Consider the following 21,645-nt stretch of genomic DNA (forward strand, 5'->3'; position numbering starts at 1 on the left):
AGATCTTCAAAAAGAAACATGCTCTCCTCTGTGCATTAATTCGCATGCACGTTTTTAGCAGACACTGGAAGACTGGGCAGGTACTGCGCCTGCTGACACTGAGCATCGGTGAAAGACGAAGCAGGCATCTGACCAAGCACATGGTTATTTTCTGCATGTGCTATGCGGTCTTTGACCCTCAACCCAGTGGATGTTTTCAACAGTGCCAATCATGTCCTGAACCACGTAAACTGCCTTCACAGCCTTCGAGACTTAACCACAGCAAATTTATCTCTCACATCACTGTGAACATACTCATTCCCTTTACAATTTTTATTAGTTTGCTTCATCTCAAGGTAGCCAACTACCTCTTTCACAGGGACTTTGGATTTACTAATACATCCATCACAGAGAACCTTTGAATGTTAAAACCTTCCATTTCTATGTCCTAGAAGCCAGCAAAAAACATAATGCATATCATAGTACCTAGTCTTAGTCATGTGCCTTGCAGGTATCTGTGAATAGCACACCTTAATTAAATTGTTAATGTTCTACCATACTTCATACTAACACCTAATTCATAGTTACATCTTCTCAGATTATTTTTCCATTGGTCATAACCCAATTTCAGATTTGCCAGGATACACTGAGAATAACTACTTTCAAGTTACTAGAACTCCATCCATACCTAAAAAACACATCTGGGGCTAGGTATGACTTCTTCCCCTACCTGTTACATAACAGCAAAGGATCCTGATTTCTCTAAACAGAAGCATCATTTAAATTATTAGAATATAATTGTTTGATATTACCACTGTCAGTAAATCTGACTCAAATAAATCAGTCCTATTGCATCTTTGCTACAATTTTTAAATTATAAGATGGTTCAGGTAGCACTACCCATTCTATATTTGACTAATGTTATTTCCAAAAAAAGACGACAGATGGATACTGTGGGATGCTGACCACTCAAAACTCCCAAGAAATCAATGCAAGATATAAAGATTCAAATACTACAAGGTCAAGGCCATTTGTAACAGAGACAGTGTGGCCAGCAGGACAAGGGAAGGGATCGTCCCCCATACTCGATGCTGGTGAGGCCACCCCGCGAATACTCCAGCACTGAGGTGCTGGAGTGTGTCCAGAGAAGGGCAATGAAGCTCGTGAAGCGTCTAGAGAACAAGTCTTACAAAGAGCAGCTACGGGAACCAGAGTTTTTAAGCCTGGAGAAAAGGAGGCTCGGGGGGACCTTATCACTCTCTACAACTACCTGAAAGGAGGCTGTAGGCAGGTGGGCGTCAGTCTCTTCTACCAAATAAGTGATAGGACAAGAAGAAACAGCCTCAAGTTGCACCAGAGCAGGTTTAGATTGGATATTAGGCAACATTTACTCACTGAAAGGGTTGTCAAGCTTTGGAACAGGCTGCCCAGCGAGGTGGTGGAGTCACCATCCCTGGAGGTATTTACAAGATGTGTGTGTAGATGTGGCACTTAGAGTCCAGCCATTAACCTAGCACTGCCAAGTCCACCGCTAAACCATGTGTCTATGCTCTTAAAAGTCTGTTCCAGCCTAAACTGTTCTATTCTATTCTACAGCACTTTTTATTGTATTACCTCTACCTTATTAGCAGTTGTAGGAAAATTACTTTGGGGGAGGAAATTAGAGAAAACTGAGACCTAACAGAAACACAGTAGTACAGAAAGCTTTTTAGGGTAAAATACAGCTATTGCTTTCGGGATGGTTGGAATCTGCCTTACCACGGCTCCCTGAGCAAGGCACCCTGCCACCTCGGCACCTGCTGACAGGAGTAAGGGAGGGGGGAGCGGAGCGGGGACCCCGCGGCCGGGCTCTGCTGTGCTCCCTGCAGGGGGAACTTGGCGGCACCACACAGCTGATAAGAAGAATATATGAGATGTCCACTGCTCAGCCAACAATTGTGGCAAAATTACTTTCCTCAGATGAAATAATCTCATTGTAATACCAACACACACCTCCACCCCAAAGTTACCACCTCCAAGGTACTACTGCATCTCAGGGGGTATGTGATACCAATCAGTAACAAGAAACAGGAACAGCTAAAAAAAAATAAAAAGAAGAAGGAAAAAATGGCTAGCAGCAGAGGCTACTCTGCCAGCCTAAGGAATCTTGTGAGGAGAGACAATGATGTTGCAGTTTGTGGCAGTGGTTCTTGAAGGACAATGCTTTTTACTGGGATTTTGATGAAAAACAACATGAAACAAACAACTTCACTCCAATGTGTTAACAACAGCTCTGCGAACAGCACTGGTACTACCTTCTTCTGTAGTTTTGATTAACCACTGCATAAAAGACGCTTCCCTTCTCTTGTGCCCAAGGCTGCATTCCGAGTGTCTTTTTCTCTGCTCTTTGTGCATACCCATGACATCATTAATTTTTGACATCATTTGTGGTCTTACACTAACCACAGACACTACTGCTGACTTTGAGGCTGAATCTCAGTTATTTCTTATTTTAAGTATAAGCAACAATCTCATTAGGTACATACATACCTCAGGAATGAAGGGAATTACAAGCTTATGATTAATTATCTCATGTTACAAAACACAGCAACAGCAGTTTCTTTTTAATTTTGTTTTACATCTTCCTCTGATTTAATCAGGTTTGTTAAGATGATATGGTGTGTTACATGTTACCTAATTCACGGAATAAAGACGCTGGCCTTTCTGAGTAACCTTCTGGCAGTGGCAGCACTTCTTGGACATTGCCTAGGGAATCATTACTTTTTTTTTTTTAAAAAAGTAAAAGATTGTATGATGCATTAAAGAATCTGCCAACCTGGAAGGTGATGTTTTAAAATCAATTAAGCAACCAACGTGCACCAATCCTAACAACCAACATCAACATGTCAAAGAATAAAACGATTTATTCTAGAAAAAAATGGCACTAACAGAATGAATTACCTGAACACATTTTAAATGCATCACCTCAAGAAGGGAATGAAAAAAAAAAAAAAAAAAAAAAAAAAAAAAAAAAAAGGTGTTACATGGGAAAATAGCATACGTTTACTTTGATTCACCTTATTACCTTTAGTAGTAACACAGTTTTGCAAAATTCTGTTCTGCAGCATGCTACTTCTCTCCACCTATGCAAGATCTTACTCACCCCTTATGCACAGACATGGGATGCAAACAGGAAACTTGTCGGGTCTGATCTGCAAAACGGATGGGTATCCCCAGGCAAGTATGATTCAGTAAATTACATGGAGTCTGGCAATTCTGAAAGTCAGGCACATAATCTTTAGCTTTTTCTACTCCCACATGCTAGGAGAGGTACACATCCTAGTTGCTAGAATATCAGAAATATCTGAACGTTTTAGTTATACAATCTTTATGAAACTCTAAAGCTAAAATTACCAATAGTTCTAGACCACTTTTTAAAGCACACATTATCTTGATATTTCCCTGTACATATCAATACCCTTTTTAAATGTTTTATATTTAGAAAAGGCGGTCTCACAATAAAACACATTTGAGCAACAGATGACACAGGTTGCCAAATTAGGCAGCCAAATGAAAAGAATAATTAAGTGTGATGCTTCTGCAATGATATGCTCAGATGACATTTTATTTGTATGCATTCAGCACATATTTTATTTGTAGTGTAGCATGGGGGGTGGTATTAATATTTCAAAGAAGGGAAGGAGCAACAGATGCAGACAGTGCAAAAAGCCAGTGCTAAGCTGCAGGAAGACATGAGGACATTCCCCACAATTCTGACAGTTAACAGCATTAGTAGCCCTCAGAAAAGTCATCTAGGTGGCTACAAGTATACTACATCAGTTACCATTTTTCATGTTGAAGTCAGCTGTTCCCTAAGGACAGGCATGTACAGAACAGTAGAAAAAACAGTAGTCATGTGTAACTTCCGATATCAGTAACTTGCCTTTTACCAAATGAAGACTAGCTACGCTACACGCAATGAGCAGTTCAACTTTTTATATGGTTAAACTGCAACATATCCCATGCTGTTTGTAGAATGAAAGAGGTTGAGGAACAGAATTTCCAATATACAGCAGGTTGACCTTCTAAATGCAGCACTGTTAACTAAACACTACAGTCAAATGAGTACATAAACCTTGTAGTTTTCAGGCAAAAATTTGGAAACAATTCATTCTGCTGGATCTATAAAACCCACTACAACAGATTCTGTGAATGACTAGCACCAAGTGTTTCATATATCCAAAATACAAGCCAGCTTTTCAAAACTTGTTTCAAAATAGCCATCCAGCAGTAAAGTAACTACTGCTAAAAGTAATTTGTCAATACTACATAAGATGGAGATCATCTAGGAGAAAAGAACGCAATACAGAAACATGCAGAACTGATCTTTTTCCTGTGGTTTTAAAACAAATTAGCTGTCAGTGATTTGCATAATAACAACAAATACTGATTAATAAAAAATATTCAAGTATGTGAACATGATTGCTGGGAAACTAACGCCAATAATTTACTGGCTAGTTGGCCTCTTAGAGGATGCCAGCATTGGACAGTTCTTGAAATGAAGAAGAAATGCTGTAGGTCTTGTATTAATTCATCATTCCATTCATTGCAAGCCAGTGACAAATGACTGTGCCAATGTTACAGAATAACGTTCATTAATAATCAGCACTTCCAGCTGAGAAACACAAGCTTAACCTTTTTGAGCCTTTTAGTGCATATTGTATGTGTTAAGACATGGCAAATCAGAACAAGCCCTACAGACACTGGCTGTGGTTAATTAATTTATTTTTTTTAAACCAAGAATGGAAAATTGCACTCTCTGAGATTTAAGGTACCAATGAGTTTAGAGAAAGACTGAAGAAACAATTCCTCACCGCAGGATTTCCAAGACCCACTGCTATACAGTTTAGAACCAAAACCCAAAAGCTATAACCAGGACATTTTGAAGAAAATACTACTTTCATGTGAGGAGAGAGAGTGTAGGACTTACTGTAAAGACTAGATACTTTGGTCCTTAAATCAAAAAGAGACAGAAGAACTCCTGTAAGTTCTGTCTGGGTACCAATGCTGACTGTTCAGATATAATATCCAACATGAATTCCAACATAAATTTATTTTTATTCATGAACCTTTGATCACAGTACAGAAGTCATAGTCTTTCATTCTTTTTTTTTTTTTAAGGAATAATAAAAATTGTCAACATCTACCTTCTCTTTCTCACACTCAAGGTGAAAGAGTTTTTGATCAGATCTCCCTTGTAACATTCAATGTAAGCTTCTGGGCTGTACAAACAGGAGCATACCCAATGGAAGTGGTTATTCCCCTTCACTCAGCCTTCATTAAACCACATCTAGAGCACCATGTGCAATCCTGGCACCCCTCAGGACAAGAAATATGTTGATAAACTTTAACAGCTCAAAGGGAGGGCAGTCAGGACTGGAGCTTAAAGCCCCATGAGGAGAGGTTGCAGAACCAGGGCTCCTTCAGTCCTGAGACCAGACACCTCCAGGGGCACCCCACAGTAGCCCTCCAACACCTTAAGGGCAAGTTACACAAAAGACAGAGCCCGGCTCTTTACAGATGTGTATACTGAGAGACAATGGCCACAAACTGAAGTCAGAAAGATATAAGAGGGGAAAGTAAAAAAAAAAAAAAAAAAAAAAAAACCCACAAAAAACACCCCGCCAAACAATCACTGTGAGGCTAACTGGAAGAGGTTGTAGACCTCCATTCTCAGAGACTTTCAAAACACAACAGGAACACCCTGAGCAGTCACATTTAAATTCAGTACTGCATCAAGCGGGAGACTGGAGAAGAGACCTCCCGAGCTGCCTGCCAGCCTGAGATGCTCTAAAGAGGGAAACACAGAGACAGACCAGAGCCCATCCTGTAATCACCCCAGAAACCTTGCAGGTGAGCCGCCAACCTCAACTGCTTCAAATGAATGTGTGAGAGACCCAAACTGAATAACTATGGAACTACTTGTCCCACAGGAGAACATTATTCTTTCTTCTCAGAACAGATGCTAGTTTCAGTGACTTGGCAATCTCATCCTTTTTGGTTTGTGTGTGTGTGTTTGTGGGATTTTTAACTGCTACGTTCTTATTTCAGTGTATTCCAACAACAACTAACATGCATTAATTATGCAGGCAGGATACTCTGGTAATGAGACTTTCTTGTTCTTTCCAGTTTGCAATATTGTGTAGTGTTGGAACAATTATACTACTTTTCCATTTCAAAGGCAACAGGAATTCTCCCAAACACAGTTACAGTAAATACGGGAAGGAAATAACCTGATAGCCACCTTCTGCAGTTCTAGCAGTTCCAGCTGCTTCATCCTCCAGGGTACACTAATGACCATTTGGGTCCTTCTGCCATTTCCTTACTATTGCCAACATAGCTCACAGCTGAGCAGCCAAGCTGTAGGGAGCAGGGCTTGTGTACTGCCTGCCTCTTTTCTGCATTTTAATCTGGACCTCTCAACAGCAAGAGATCAACGGAAGTGATGAGGCCAACCCCCACTTCCAGACCCTCAAAATGGCAGAGTGGGGTTGTCAAACACCCCTCAGTATGCCTGCACGCTATGATAAAAACGTAGATCTCAGGAGAGGCTTACTGAGGCTGCCAAAATTGACAGTGGCTTCTTTCACATACGGTTACTGTTTCTTAAAGCAATTTTTGCTTAAAATCACAGCAGTACAATAAACTGCAAGGATCTTTTTAACGATACATAAAAAGAGTATGCTTACTTCTGCTTTCAGCAAATTAACAAGGAATGTATTTGTAGAGGTCTTCAAGCAACTGTCGTGCTGTATTGCAGATGACGATGAAAAGCTGTGAGAAACAGGTTTTGATGTTTATGTACACTAATGGGCATGATGATTGAGCTTGTTGACTCAGTTCAATAAGAACAAATGTCTGACAGGTTAAACACTACAGAAGGGTATTTTAAGACACATATCAATAAACTTGTATATATTCACGGTATTTCTTATTTGCCTCAGAGTATACACATAGACAGTGTGTTTCAAGATCAAACAAATCAAAAGGTTAGAACTTGGGGAGGAAAGTTGTATTGGGTCGAGGAAGTGTAAAACAGGGTCAATTTTCTCAGACTTCTTTCACGAGAAAAGCATCACTTGCAGACCAGTGATGGAAAATAAACGTCACTGACCACTAATCCTTCTAAACATTACAGGGCCCATTGTTAAGAGCAACCAGCCACTAAACAAGGAGATTAAGTCAATTATTGGATTTATTTTGAAAGGAGGCAGGGGTACACTTAAGGCTTGTGTGGTACAGAATAAATACAGCTTGTGTGGCTGACTAAGTTTTCCTCCCCCATTGTTTTCTGTGCTGTATCTTTGGGAATATAAAAGTTGTTTCACCTGACATTAGTGAAACAGTGAAGCTCTGAGCTAAGCTGTACGACCTGCCATGCTAACAAGCACAGCAGTAGGCTCAGGTAAGGAAGACCTCCAAACTACACCCCATGGAAATGACAGGCCCCTCCCAAGGAGCAAGAAGGGAAATGCATTTTTCAAGTAATATGGACACATACGTTGTTGCCCAACAAAGACAAAAGGTCCTGATCCATATGGTGAGAAAGGCATGAAAGCTTAGGAAAAGAAAGATGTGTCACATTAGGCAAGAAGGAGAAGCTCATTTATCATAGAAGTAAATCACAGAGTTTCCCTAATCAGCAATTGTATGAAAAATGGTCAATAAAGTATCTTTAAAACCACAGGAGGGGCTTTTGTTCAGTTCTGTTAGAAGAGACCTGATCCGACTTCAGAAGAAAAGAACTAACAAGGTCAGAGAAAATGGGACATCAAAGTCTATATAACAAGAAACATAGTGAAAAGCCTGAACTATGAGATTAAGATTTTTTCAATTTAAACATATTTTCACAAACACACAAACAGACAAAGTAATGCATTGGGGTGGGGGGTGGGGGTGTGCTCAATTACACATTGCAATGATGAAAGAAAGTGCTGAACTTGATTATCTTTACCAGAAGCTTTGTTTCTAAGAAAACAGCAATGACATTTTATCCAAAGTGGATTTTTAAAAGAAAAAGCTGCTTACAGCCTTCCTTTCAATTTAGATAAAATAATCTAGGGAAGTGGTATTTATTATTTACATAGCACTATATTGCAGATACACATGCGTAGCGTTTAGCTAACAAATAAGCGAGATAGAGAACAAAGATCTATGAAGTATGAACTAAATTAAACGGTTATTTGACATGTTAAATGTCTAGAGAAGAAAGAAGGAAAAGAAAGAATGAAAAACTTAATACAGCTTCTCTGGTTGGTGGCACACTTACCACAACAGAATTTCTTTGACTGACAGCACTACAACCTGAACAAAACAATTTTATAATCTAGCATTTAGAAAAGGTACAAATATTTCTCTACGATTTGTTACCCAGAAGCATAAAATTATTGTCAACAAAGAAAATGTTGATGTTATCAATGACTAGTGCAAAAATGTAGAAAGTAATTATAATTACATGCTTGCAACTGAAAGCATGCTCCTTCTAAAAGATGCCCTGCAATACACGTGCCAGAAAGTCTGGTCTCTGGCAATAGTTTCAAAAGGTTAAAACATACAGGTTCTTTTAGGCTGTTATCTTGTTGAGGTGGATATAAGTATGTATCTGTGTAAAAAAAATGTAGCATTATTAAGGAATGCAATAGGACAGAACTTAAAAATATTAAGCACTGAGTGAAGGACTAATGCATTTAGGAACTCCATTACAGCTATGAATACTGTTTAACAATACTCTCATAGAAGTAGGCCAACAAAATGACAACATGAGCTAATATTTATTTATGGCAGTAAAATTTTTCTACATAAATCAGGATTTGTGGAGACAAATTTCCCTCGCTTGCCTTGGGTTTATGAATTAATTTATTCTCAGTGACCAGGAAACTGTTATTCTGAAAGATGTCGTAAAAAGCCACAAATATAACAAGGGAAGAAAACCAAAACACAAACAGTTGCAGCCACTATGCAAACGTTTTGCATGTTCCAGACATTTTCCAATATATAAGCATGTATTAAAATGAAATTCAGAGTAAGTGTCACTGTACTTGCTTGCTAGAGATTAACAGGTTATTTCCTAGACAAGTAAACATGCTGTAATCAGCATCACGTTTTACAGCTGGAGATTTACCAGTTTGGAGAAAGGCGTATTTCAGCTTACAAGGTGGGGAGTACACTGGCTATCCAGTATGTTTCGCTGATCATTCCTTTCTGAGCCTTTCCAGTCTCAATCTGCTTTTTAAAAAAGCTAAAGTTAAAGGCTAAACATATCATTGCAACCTGGAATATATAACTAGCAAAAGTAATTCAATGTTCCTCAAATTACCCAGGAGCTGATTTATCTAATAGCATGTCTTTTACCAAAAAGCCATCAGTGTACAGTTTATTGAGTAGTATTAGTGTGACTAGGGAAAAGACAGCACTTGTTTAGCACCTCTCTACCCACATAGAGTTTGCATATCCTTCAACACTGAGAATCCAGAACACACACCCTTATCTGTTAAGGAAATAATTTTCAGCCTCCTGTGCAACTCCTGAATAAGGGGTATAACTGACCCTCACTCTAATGCCACTTAAAATACTTTGGGTTTAAGTTATGGTTCTGTCAAGCAACATTAACAAATTAGTGGCTTGGAAACAGTAGACAGGGTATGTAATGTCTGCAGTCCCATGCTTTATAATATTTTGCCAAAAAAGGGAGTGATTAGTACATCACTCACAAACACACACTCACTTCTTTAAGTTTTACTTCACTTCCAAACGAGCTTCCAAACTGAAGGCTACACGAATGAGCTCAGAGAACTGCTACGCTGCACCCTCTAAGGATTCAAACTGTAAAACTATAGCATATTAAAACTCTTCATTAATGGGGAAGGCAGATTTACATAATTCTCATTCCTTTCTCCTCAGAACTGGACAATTGATAGGAAACTCAGAGCTGTTAATTTCTACAGCTAATCTTAATGGTTGATTTTATGCCTTGCAAATGTTATTCTAAAGTGTTAGAGTAAACAGAATACTAGACTGTTGTTGATTTAAGTGATTATACATACTTTCTCCCATCCAAAGGATTATTTACTAAAGCAACAAACTGAAAATGAATTAAAGAGCACTCCTTTTTATTCATGGCATGGTTCACCCATGGAATTCATTGCTACAGGATATTATCAAAGCTAACACTGCAGCTCAGCATTAAAGATATAAAAGGAATTAAGATACAGAACAGCAACCTTAATGTGACATTCAGGTTTTCCAGCTGCCTACTGGAGACAGGAAATGGACAGGTGAGACTTTCAGGAGAAGAGGAGAAGTGCATTAATTCAACCACATCCTGAACGTAATGCATCAAAGGATATGCTCCTAACAAACGCACCAAAATAAAGTTAATATATAATTCAACCTATGCACTTATTTTTTTTAATATTCAAAATCTTAAGCTGTTTTATCTGACAAAATAACCCCTAGCATACCAGTTTCTCTCAGTACAAGTCAAAGGACTCCGTCACTTGTATTCCTGCCAGCAACACCTGCACTTTTTCTGAAAACTGATCTGCATGCTGCCAGCTTCTGATCTGCTTAGCTTCAGAGATCTGTCAAGATGACAGCATGAAGACTTGTGATCACCACAAAAGTAATATTACAGAAAATTTTTACCCTAGGAAACAAACCTGGATTGATTTAGTTACTAGCATTGATCAATCTGCTGCAGCACAGAAAAAAAAACCCCAACCAACCCCAAAAAACTTGCTATACAGCCTTTTACTAGCTTAACAAGTCATACTTACAGTATCTTTAGAACTGCCTAAAGATATTACAAAGTTTTGTACACTCTACTTGACTACACAGTTTTTTTCACTAATTCGCAATTGCTAACATCCGTCTTCACGACAAAAAGCAAACAGCCTGTTTAAGCTTAGAGTGCTGCCATCCAAAAGGAAAAAGTAGTTACTGGTGTTCAAGTGAAGGTTATCCTCAAAATAACATGCTTCAGCTTCGCAGGGGCTATCATTTCAACATCAAAAGAGAAAAAGAGATCTAGAAAAGAAAAGCCAAAGTGCAAACATCCAGCAGCTTCACATGCATGAGAACAAGATTTTACTGTTACAATTTTACTGTTATGAAGGAGTTCATCATCACTAGTCCCTCTCACATACAACCCATGTCATAATACTCCCTTCCAAGAGTCCTTTTACCCATGATTTCATAATATTCCCTTCCAAGAGCCCTTTTAGACATGACAGCCATTCTGAAGTTGGTCTGCTTTTGCCAGCATTTGCAACTCACTACTCCAACAGACATGCCGGTAAACCTGCACCATAAAATCTAGTTCTTTAGTGGTTAAAACTGTTGCACTCTGTCCCTCCACCCTTTTGTCTAACAGTTTTTGTTTCCCACATTTTGGGACTTTTGGCAAACTCCTTGAGATGAAAGAGCACTGTGGCTACACATGTATGGGTACAATAATGGTACCATTCTCTTCCTTGACCTCCCTCAGAAACATCCTCAGAAAAAAATGAATCATCTGATCCCAAAATATCTACAGGTCTATCACCTCATGCTATGATTTTGACTGCTGTAATTAAAAAAAAAACCAACAAAACAAAACAAAAAAACAACAACACAAAGAAACCCAAACAAACAAACAAAAAAAAAAACCCAAACAACACACACACACAACCAAACAGGATATGGCTCAGTGTTTTACTAGGAGACAGAGAGGAATTTCATGCATGACACGATTTGCAACTGATACCTGTGAGCTCCAGCACTACAAATAAAGGATTCAAATGCTTTCCAGTTCCTACAGTTATCAGGCAAGTTGTCCACTTTCTCCAAGTATCTCTCTCCAGTCAGCTGCCTCCCACAGATTTCTGTTCCCAAGTTCAATACTGTCTGTGGAACAAGTTACCTACCAGGCAAGCCCTAAGCCTTACAAATTTATAGGTTTTGGTTTTATCTCATCTTAACCATTAAGTGGATTCAAACCACTTAACAGAACAGTTAGGATAAGTAACTAGAGGTGGTAAGAACATTAGGAGAGACGTTTTATTCCCCCTTTTTTTGGCATGAATCTTTAAATAGTGTTTCCCAGCCTGCGTGCTAGGGGGAAGCAAAGGCAGTCAGCCTGAGATGGCTATTACAGCCGAGCACACGGTGCCTGCAGGCGACTGCTGCCTCCCTGCTCTCCCCGAAACACTTTTCTCTGGATCTTAATTGACCTAAGATGGAAGCCACAGAGACTGAAATTACATTTACTTTCTGTGAACAAGAAAATCTAACCCTGTGCCTACAAGCCTGGAAAACGCTGCTCCTGCAAGGCTGTATCTATTTCTCATTCTTGACATCTTTCACCTGCTCCCACTGAACTGGGCAAAACTTCCTTTAATCAAAGGCGGCAGATAAATTTCTAAACATTTGAAGAGGGGAAGAAAACCTAACAGCCATTTTAGGATCTCTTGTGCAAAGTGACATCCAAGTTAATTATTTTTTTTTTCAGCACGCTACCCATTAAGGGGTTCCTAGACTTCTTGTTGCTGTGACTGACATTTCAAGAGTGTTCTGGGCTAACAACAGTTTTAAAATGTAACAGGAAGCCTATGTGAACCTCTCTCATGCTGTTCCATATAATTATTTTCCGTACATAATAATAAATACTCCCCAATGCCACCATAATAACAAAAAAAACCCACAACAGTTTGATCGTTCTTTCATTCTTTTCAGTAGCTGTGCAATTTCCAAGCATAATAAACAGCACTTTCACTATGCAAAGCTTATCTAAACTTCAAAAATATATCAGTTTTTTTAATATCCACATATCCATACATCTGTACTGCCACATGAAATGTCACTAAGCAAATTACCCTCTAGTCTGAAAGCTCCTGCATCGCTACTTGCTTTGTCATCACCCTGACATCACCTGCACAGATAGGCACACAAAAATCATTCAGTTGCCTCAAAACTGCAACACAGTGTCATATTGTACCATCATTTTTACGGATTTTAAGCAGCCACCTCCAATAAAATCAAGGATAAGCACCCCCAAAAGAATGAATCCAAGCATGACATGGTTCACTGCCTCCACAGACTTGTCTTAATATTACAGAATTGTCCAACTTCTATCTACAGAAAATGTGAATAGTACTAATTCAAAGCATCAAAACACACAGGGAAGAACTGGATTCTGAAATACTCTTTAAAACACATAATTTTAACAGCATGTTATTACCTGCTAATGTAACAATGCAGATACTTCCCCTCCAAAGTTTTCATCGGTATTTGTTAATTTGGGGATAAAAGTCAAAGAGCACCCAAGCATGCTGGAATCTACCTTTTCCTTCCAAGGCAGGACAAGGACGTCTGTCCCGCTGAGGCACTTCCAACAATTCAATATACACGTTTTTGAGAATATTGTGCATGCTTTAAAAAAAATTCTTTGCAACACATCATTTATACCCTAAACAGATGACCATTCTGATGAATCACGGCCACTGAAAGGAGAAATAAAAGCAATTCCCACTATTTAGCAGGAGTTCAAAGATCTGGCTTGAAGAAACAAGTGAAAACTTCCAACTAATATCCGAATTCTGTCACCTACAAAAACTCTGAAGTATTTTTTTACCTACCACCACTTACCAAACACTGATACCTGTGCTCCCCCCCCTCAGCAAAACCCCAACTTTCTAGAAACTCCTACAATTCTTACTTTGTCTGGTCAAATTTCAAGAGTTCAGAAAGCAAGTGTAACTTCTCGGAAGCACTTGGGCCAGGCAGCTAGCTCACCGAAGCAGATTTGCTGATAACATGCAATCCAACAGCATTAGTCAAAAAACAGACAAAGCTGTCCTCTCTAAGCATTTTTCTTCCCAGCACCACATTTGAAAATAGTATTTTGCTTAAAAGAAAACTAATGAATTGTGTGGCAAGTAAAACAATTGGAAGCAGAATAATTAAAAATTGTTATCAAATGATGTGAAGTGCAACTTTGTGGTTCAAGCCTTTATAAACCAAAGAAAGCAATTAGCAAAGAGTTGTTCTGATGCCTTACTTCAGAGAGACAAATTACATTTTGCATGTTTCAAGTTCATTTGAATAACAAAAAACCGACAGGTTCATGCCAAGGCTCAAGCTTTAAAACACAAAAAGCCCACTTCCCACCATCAGTGCCAAAAGCTTCCTCCATTTTATTTTTTTTTCAGCATTGTACTACTACGATACAGGAAAATATCACATTGCAGTAATCTCACTAAAAAAAACCAAGCAACAGATCCAACTCTGTCTTATTACAGAACACAGTACTTTATTTGCAAGGAAGTTTCACATTACTGTGAGTTATCATTTAAGCTCTAGGTTCACATCAGACTGAACGTAAGATTTTATCATGAAAATAACATGATGGTGGACTGACTTTGAAGGCATAAACCTAAAATCAGCTTTTCAATCTCAAAAAAAGTCTTTCATTTTATACATATTAAATTTCCCATCTTCAGCAGACACTCGGGACACGTCATTCTTGAGCTTTAAATCTAGGCTTACCTGCACAAGATTACACTCTTCAGAGCTACAAATCTCATCCTAAAAAAAATTCTTATACAGAATTGTGTTTTCTCACTTATTACTAATCAATGCTTGGAAAGTATTTCATACCAGCAAAGATAACTAGCACCAGAATTTAATTTTACTTACTTCTAAAATGAAGTATTTAAAGTATTAAGGATTTGAAGCATTAACCATTTTCCAAGTATTTAAGGAATGATCTTTCAGCTTTGCAGTTGTGTTATTTTTAACGAGTATGCCACAGCTGCCATTGCCCTCCACACACCTCATCAGGGCTCTCCAACCTTGTTACGTTCTACTCTTAGAAACAGAAGAGCACATTATACCACGATAAGAAACAACAGTAATCTAGCATTTTAAAATCATACATGCGCGGATTCTGAACCAAAAGAACAACTCTGTATTTACACTCTTTTGGCACTCTCAGGCACGCTCACTGCCCAGCCACGGGTAGGAGACACAAGGCATCACTGCGCAGTGAGTCCTCAGGGCAGCTTTTCAGCTGTGGATGTAACCTCACCGTAAGTCATACAAAACCCCATCACTGATACATGAACTATACAACACCTTTTTCCAGAAGCCCACAGAACAATTCCTTGATGCTTTGGAAAGGAGGAGAGCATTGGTTGGGGACAACTCAGGTGCAAGATGCAAGAGAAGTGGAGAAGTGAAGCAGGCTGACCTAGGTTTCACCCTAATAAGCACTCTGCTAACAGGTTGTAAAAGGGAAAAGATTTGCAGGCACGGTAAATTAAGGTATGAGAGAAGCTGTTCGTCCATTTACTGATTCCTCTCTTATCCTCTCTCAGATCCAACTGAACAAGATCACTGAGTCCAAAACCAAAAGCTCTGCAGCAGGATTTGTTTCATACTCAGGATGACAAGTCCCTCCTTCAGGTTTTACATTTCAATTAATCTATAGATGAATAAGATTTACAAGCATAAACAATTCATGACAACATCAGTTCTCATCTGTCGAGGTATAACTGCAATGCGAAAGTATCCCTGCATTACTAAATACTGGGAATTGGGACAGCAAAACAATTTTATCTGAACTTGTTTTGATACAGAAAGAGTTTGACAAGAACCAGAATAAGCACCTGACAGAACAATACCTCACTATTTTAATACCGCAGCTAGGTATTACGTTATTAGAGTAACATAAGAAAATTCCACCTGAACACAATTTATTTTCTCGAATCTTTCCTTCTTCCCACGTGTCTTTCCAGCAAATTCACCCTCACCCATAACCCACTTTCCCCCAGCTTAAAGAAAATACAGATGGGGGCCCAGAGGCTTTAAACAGGGGGTGCCCTATGCCCAACCCTGGCGCCGAGAAAGCCGCCTGGTACCACCACCCCCGGGGCTGGCGGGCAGCCCCCCGCCCGCCCAGGCACCGCACCCGGTCCCGCACCCGGTCCCGCAGGGAGGGCCCCAAAGCAGACGGGGCCCCGCGCCCACGGGCCTGCGGAGCGGCGCCCTCCCCGGGCCCAGCGGTGGCCACCAAGCGCAGGGCTGGGCACCTGCGGGGAGCCCGCGGGCTTCGGCAAGGGCGGCAGGGGCGCGCAGGTGCTGGTGACAGCCTGCAGAGCCGCCGCCATCTCGCCCTCGGTACAACCCCGCCGACGGCACCCACCGCGTCGCCTCAAGCGAGACGACGGCGGAAAATCGTTTTCACTCCCGACCCGTGAAGGCAGGGGAGGCTGCACGCCGCCGGGCGCCAGGGCGCGACCCGGGTCCCGCACGCCTCTGGCGGGGCCGAGGACGGAGGCCGCGTCCTCGCTCCCGGAGGAGCGGCGGGGGGCAGCGGAGGACACCGGGGGCGACAGCGCGGGGCACCTCCCGGGCGGCGCGGAGGGAGGGTGCTGAAGGGGAGCGGCGCTGGCCGCGGGGCTCGCCAAGGGCAAAGCCCCAGGAAGGCTGCGTGTGCCGCGGGGGGCGGACAGCGCTGACCCGGGGGTCCGGCGAGGCCGCACGGAGGGCTGCACCCCCGGGACGGCAGGCGGCCCCCGCGCCGCCCAGCGCGGCCGCTCGGGGGCTGCGGCGGCCGGGACCGGCCCGGGGCCCCGCGGCGTCCGCGCGAGGCTGGGCCCGCACCGCTCCGCCGGCCGCGGGGGATGCGCGGCGCCGGGCTGGCCGCCGAGGGGGTCCGTCCGCGCCCTGCGGGGGGACACACCACCCCCGGCAACCGCTTTCCCTCCTCCCGCCCCGGCAGGCACCAGCCCCTGCCGCGGCCGCCCGACCCGCCCTCCGGCACCGCGGCTTTCGAGAGCCGCCCGTCGTCCTCCCGACCTAGCGGGTAATCCAGCTTGTTCCGAGTTCTATGTTTAAAATCGCGCCGAGGGGATGGATTAATACCAACATATTCACCCGTGGCTGGACACGGCAGTTCTCCATCCAAAAATGATTCGTTTCCTGGATGGCCGCCTGCTAAGTAACGCGCTTTAATAAACGGAAATTTCTTTCTCTCAAAATACTGAAAATCTCCCTCCTGAAAACCTCCGCAAATCAGAGATCGCTCCTTCCGAAAGACGCTTGCTCCTGGCTTTTACGGAGCACCCCCGAAACCCTAACACGGCAGATGAACCGGAACGCCTGGAGGGCGAGCACCGAGTCACGTCCCCCGTCCGTCCTCGTGTCGTCCGTCCGTCCGTCCGTCCCCCCCCGCACGCCTTTCCCGGGGTTGCGGGGCGCCGCGAGACCCCGCCGCAGCGTTTGCGGGCGAAGGGCCCCGCAGCCCCGCGCGCCGGTCCAGCAGCGCCCGCCACACGTGCGGCCCCGGCCCCCGGGCGCGCAGCCACGCAAAAACTAGTAACAACGTTAACGGCAACAACAACAAATATGTAAGAGATCAGGGGTGCGCTACGGGGCCTGAAGTTTCCTGGGGAAATAGCCGAATGTGGGAGCAGCCGCGAGGAAAGATTGCCGAGCGCCCCGCAAGCCGCCGGCCCGGCGGGCTGCGAGGACCGGTCCCGCGGCCCCGGGACGCCCACCCGCCCGGCGACCCACCGACGGACGGAGGGACGTACCGGCAGTCAGGCACACGGGCAGGAGCAGCCGGAAGGTGAGCCCGCACACCACCTCGGTGGCCATCGCGGCGGGGCGGGGGTCGCGGCCGGCCGCCCGGAGAGCCGTCCCTCTCTGCGCGCCACCGCCGCTCCTAGGTCCGCCGGTGCGCGGAGCCGCCGCGGCGGCGGAGCATCGCTCGTCCCCTCCCCGCCTCGCCTCAGCCGCGCCGCCTCACGCTTCCCGCCGCATCCCGGCGGCAGCCCATGCAAGCAGCGCCGCGTCCACCCCCGGCCCGGGGCACGCACACGCCCCCCCACCTCGGGGCTCCCCCCACCGCCCTCCTTCCTCCGCCGGCAGCGCGGAGCGGCCCCCCCCGCCCGCCGCCCTCGACGGCGCGGGCCCAGCCGGCGGCACCACACCGAGCGCCCCGCGCCCCGCGAGGAAACTTCCCCGCGCCCCGCCCCGACGGGGCCGGACCGCCGCCAGGGGGCCGGGCGCGCCGCCCGCCCCTGCCCCTTGCTACTGCCCCTGCCCCTCCCCCCGGCTCCTGTCCCCCGCCCCTGCCCCCCGACCCTGCCGCTGCCCCCGGCTCGTGCCCCCCGACCCTGCTCCCTGCCCCCGGCTCCTGGCCCCCGACCCTGCCCCCCGACCCTGCCGCTGCCCCCGGCTCCTGCACCCCGACCCTGCTCCCTGCCCCCCGACCCTGCTGCCTACCCATGCAACCAGCCCTCTTTCCCCTGCTCCTGCCCCGCGCCCCTACCCCTGCCTCCGGCTCCTGCCTGCCGCTCCTGACCCCTGACCCCTGCTCCTGCCCCTGTCCCCTGCGCCCTGCCCCCGGCCCTGCCCCCCGCCCCTACCCCGCCGCTCGGCAGCGGCCGCTGCCCGCGCCCCTCTGCTCGCGCAGCCCGGCCTGCCACCGCGCTGCCACCCCCAGCTGGCTCCTCTTCGGCACTTGAGACTTTACAGTTTCTCCTTAACGCTTCTTTTTGTGTTGGTTTTTCAGAGGGTTTTTCCTGGAATATTTTTTTACTTGATTTTTCTGATTTTATTTTTCGGTTAGATTTTTGCTGTTTAGTTTTTTTTCTTGAGTGGGGGGGGAACAGTTTTCTCTAATTGTTCCTTTCTCACCCCAGGTTTCAGCAGCACATTTAGGGCCACAAGAAAATCGGCGCCTGGAAAAAAACAGATCTTCGGTCGCTGGAATGTATTTGACTTTTCTGGAAAGCTTTTTACCCTTTAAAACACAGTGCTGGTTAGAAAGTGCTGTGGGTTTAAAGGGGCAGTTTCAAAGCTCAGCTGGTGCATCCCTGGGTGTCTGCTGAATACACCTAATCATTGGGGTTGAAATAGTGACGCTGTGAAATAGAAAGTTGTTAATGTTGTTATTCATACAAGTAAATGTCCATTTAAACTTCGGCAATATATTGCAGTCCTTCCCACTTCAATGAGGCACATTTGGACAGAAAATCCACGCCGTGGGGGCAGTGCTGGAGATAACTCTTCAACCTCGTGAAAGATCTGGAGAAAGTGGGAGCAGTGACTCTGGGGTCCTTAACATCCATTCTCAGTGTTTCCTCCTGGTGAAGGACCTCATCCAGTCTTACTTCAAACCTAGTAAGACTTAGATTTGCTCTTGAAGTCCTGGCTTGTTAATTTTTATAATTGCTGAAGCATCCTTTGCTTTGATGTGCTTTAAAAAAAAAAAAATTAGTAATAATTTGTATCCTTGTTGCAGAGAAATATGCTTGTAAACATGAGTGTGACTCACAGGAAAATACAAAGGGTATTTTAAAGAAAAAAAAGAAAAACTTTGTGTTCTGGAGGTTCAAATGATGTATGTTAAGCCATGCGGACAACTGATTTTTGGTTTTTGAATAATGGCAACTATTCAGATATTCAAATATTATATAACAGGCTGACTCTGATACTAGTATATTGGGAAAGTAAAGAACGCCAGGCTTACAAATATGAAAATACTCAGGGAAGCTAAGAAAAATCAACTACAGATGCTAATTCAATGTGCCTAACAGGTTCATTTACAGGACCCGTATCACAAAGAGCCCAAGCCTCCTCTGAGGAGGTATGGCCGTTTCACACTCGGACAGGAGTGTGTACATGGAGTTTAAACACAACATCTGTCTGTGCTAACAGAGGTTTGTAACGAAGCCCTGTCCCAGTGATGCCTTAACTTGGTGGTAGTGGTGCACATGGCTCCCTCCCACAGGCGGCCCGGCCCTGCTCACCTGGATGTACCAAGCCTGTGTATTTGATTCTCAGTTTTCTGGCATAGGTGTCGGTACGTATCGATCTTTATGAATATGCCTAGCAATCATGTCTGTAGATGGCAAAACACTCAGATCGAGTAGTACTTCATCTGCTAATGAAGTATCTGACCAGCATTTTTTTAAGACCGCAGGATCTGTCTCAAAGACTGAGGGTTGCTGAGGAAGCTCACCCCGCCTTAGAGGCTACAAACCAAGCAGTTAATAGGAGTAGTCTGTATGTGTAGGATACATGCATAGCTGAAATATTCTGGGCACTTTGGCAGCACATTTTCAGATATTGATTGGGTTTTTTATTCAGTCATTCAGATTCACTAAAGCAAGGATAAAGTATTCATTACTTTTATAGTACAGTTACCAAATTGTTTGCTTCCCGAAGCACTGATTTTATTCTGCTCATTAGATTAGCCCGTTCCCAATACTTAACGTTCACAAGGTATGAAAAGCGGAGCTAAAGTACACGTACCGAGTGGCTCGTTACTGCCTGCCAAACTGCTCATCCACTACAGAATCTGTGCAGCCGCAGTGCCACCTTTTGGCTAAAAAATCTTTCGTGTAAATGGCAACATTTTGTCCCCACCACGGCCCGGATTTAACTGTCTGCATACACATAATTTTGAGAGAACAACGAGACATCCGTGGTCCAACCATACCGCTGGAGGGGTAGGAAGTATGAAAAAACATAGGCGAAGCCTGACCAAGAATCTTCCCTGTGCACCTTCCATAGTTCAGCTGTTGACAGGAACAGTAAATGCATTAAACTGAAAATTGGAGGAGCGCTATTAGCCAGCATGGAAATAGTAAAGCATAGGACTCTGGTGCAAACAGGCAATACAGAAAGAGAAACTGAATTAATGGGGAAAGTGTCTGTTGAATTAAGTGTACATAATAGAGAACGATGTCTAGAGGATATCCAGGAGGTTATTTAGCTGATACCAGTTTGCAAGGGACACAAAAAGCAATTTGAACATAAAGCAGGAGGGCCGCTTCTTCCCTAAGGGCATACAACCTGGTGAAATCCCACTGTGGGCCATACAGTTTTTCTCTTTCCCTCTGCAAACCGAAGGAAATGCAAATTCTACAGCATACAGTAAATGTGCTAGCAGTGGACGAAGCAATCTCACCACCTACCAGTATTTCTTCCCCTTATCAACTGCCAGAATCCCAAACCCCCGTTACCAGGTCTGGAACACCTTAGGTGAAAACATTTTAGCAGTGGGGAGGTTGGGGAAGCCTTAATGAAGAGAAGGAAGAAGAATCTGCATTTATAAAAAAACAGACTTGAAATTTTTGAAAAGCATTGTCCCTACTGCATCCAATATGCAAAGTGAGTTGCAGTTAATAGAGTTCAGAAGCCAAGAGAGGCACTGGGCGGGGGGGGGGGAGGGGGGGAAGTCCAGAATAAATTGTGTCACCCATTCTATTAGGTAGAACATAATCAATTAGAATTGCTGATTGAAATTACCTGTTTCGAGCTGGCTGATTGTCCAAAATAGTGCATAGGAACATTTTCTATTTGCCTCAGCTATCTTATTTGTTAGTCTGTTTGAATCATGAACTCATGGCATTGTTCTAAGATCCACAGACTGGGGATAACATAAACAAGGGCTTGTATATGGATAAACATATATACATATGTGTGTACACACACACACAATCCATACAGTTGGTGAGCTCCATAAATGAGTGCTGAACTAGCTGAACAAATAGAACTCTTTTATACAAAGAAGTGGCAAGGCAGTAAGTCCCTTGGAGAGGCAGGAGAAGTTACTGGACCCCTTTCAGGCCAATC

General features: G+C 43.8%; 1 protein-coding gene across 12 annotated transcripts in view; it reads right to left on the minus strand.

Moving 5' to 3' along the window:
* Window positions 1–18,130, minus strand: part of PIEZO2 (piezo type mechanosensitive ion channel component 2) — a 314,755-nt gene extending 296,625 nt beyond the window's left edge. For 6 of the 12 annotated variants that reach the window (XM_080379006.1, XM_080379005.1, XM_080379004.1 and 3 more), the window contains exon 1: window positions 17,592–18,126. In XM_080379006.1, the coding sequence (XP_080235132.1) occupies window positions 17,592–17,655 (64 nt within the window). In that variant the 5' untranslated portion in view covers window positions 17,656–18,126. Of the gene's footprint in view, window positions 1–17,591 lie in introns of all 12 variants that reach the window. The other 6 variants (XM_080379009.1, XM_080379010.1, XM_080379011.1 and 3 more) reach the window with 3 other exon arrangements.
* Window positions 18,131–21,645: the final 3,515 nt, after the last annotated feature.

The sequence above is a fragment of the Falco punctatus genome, assembly GCF_963210335.1.
Source record: "Falco punctatus genome assembly, chromosome: 3".
NCBI classification, from domain to species: domain Eukaryota; kingdom Metazoa; phylum Chordata; class Aves; order Falconiformes; family Falconidae; genus Falco; species Falco punctatus.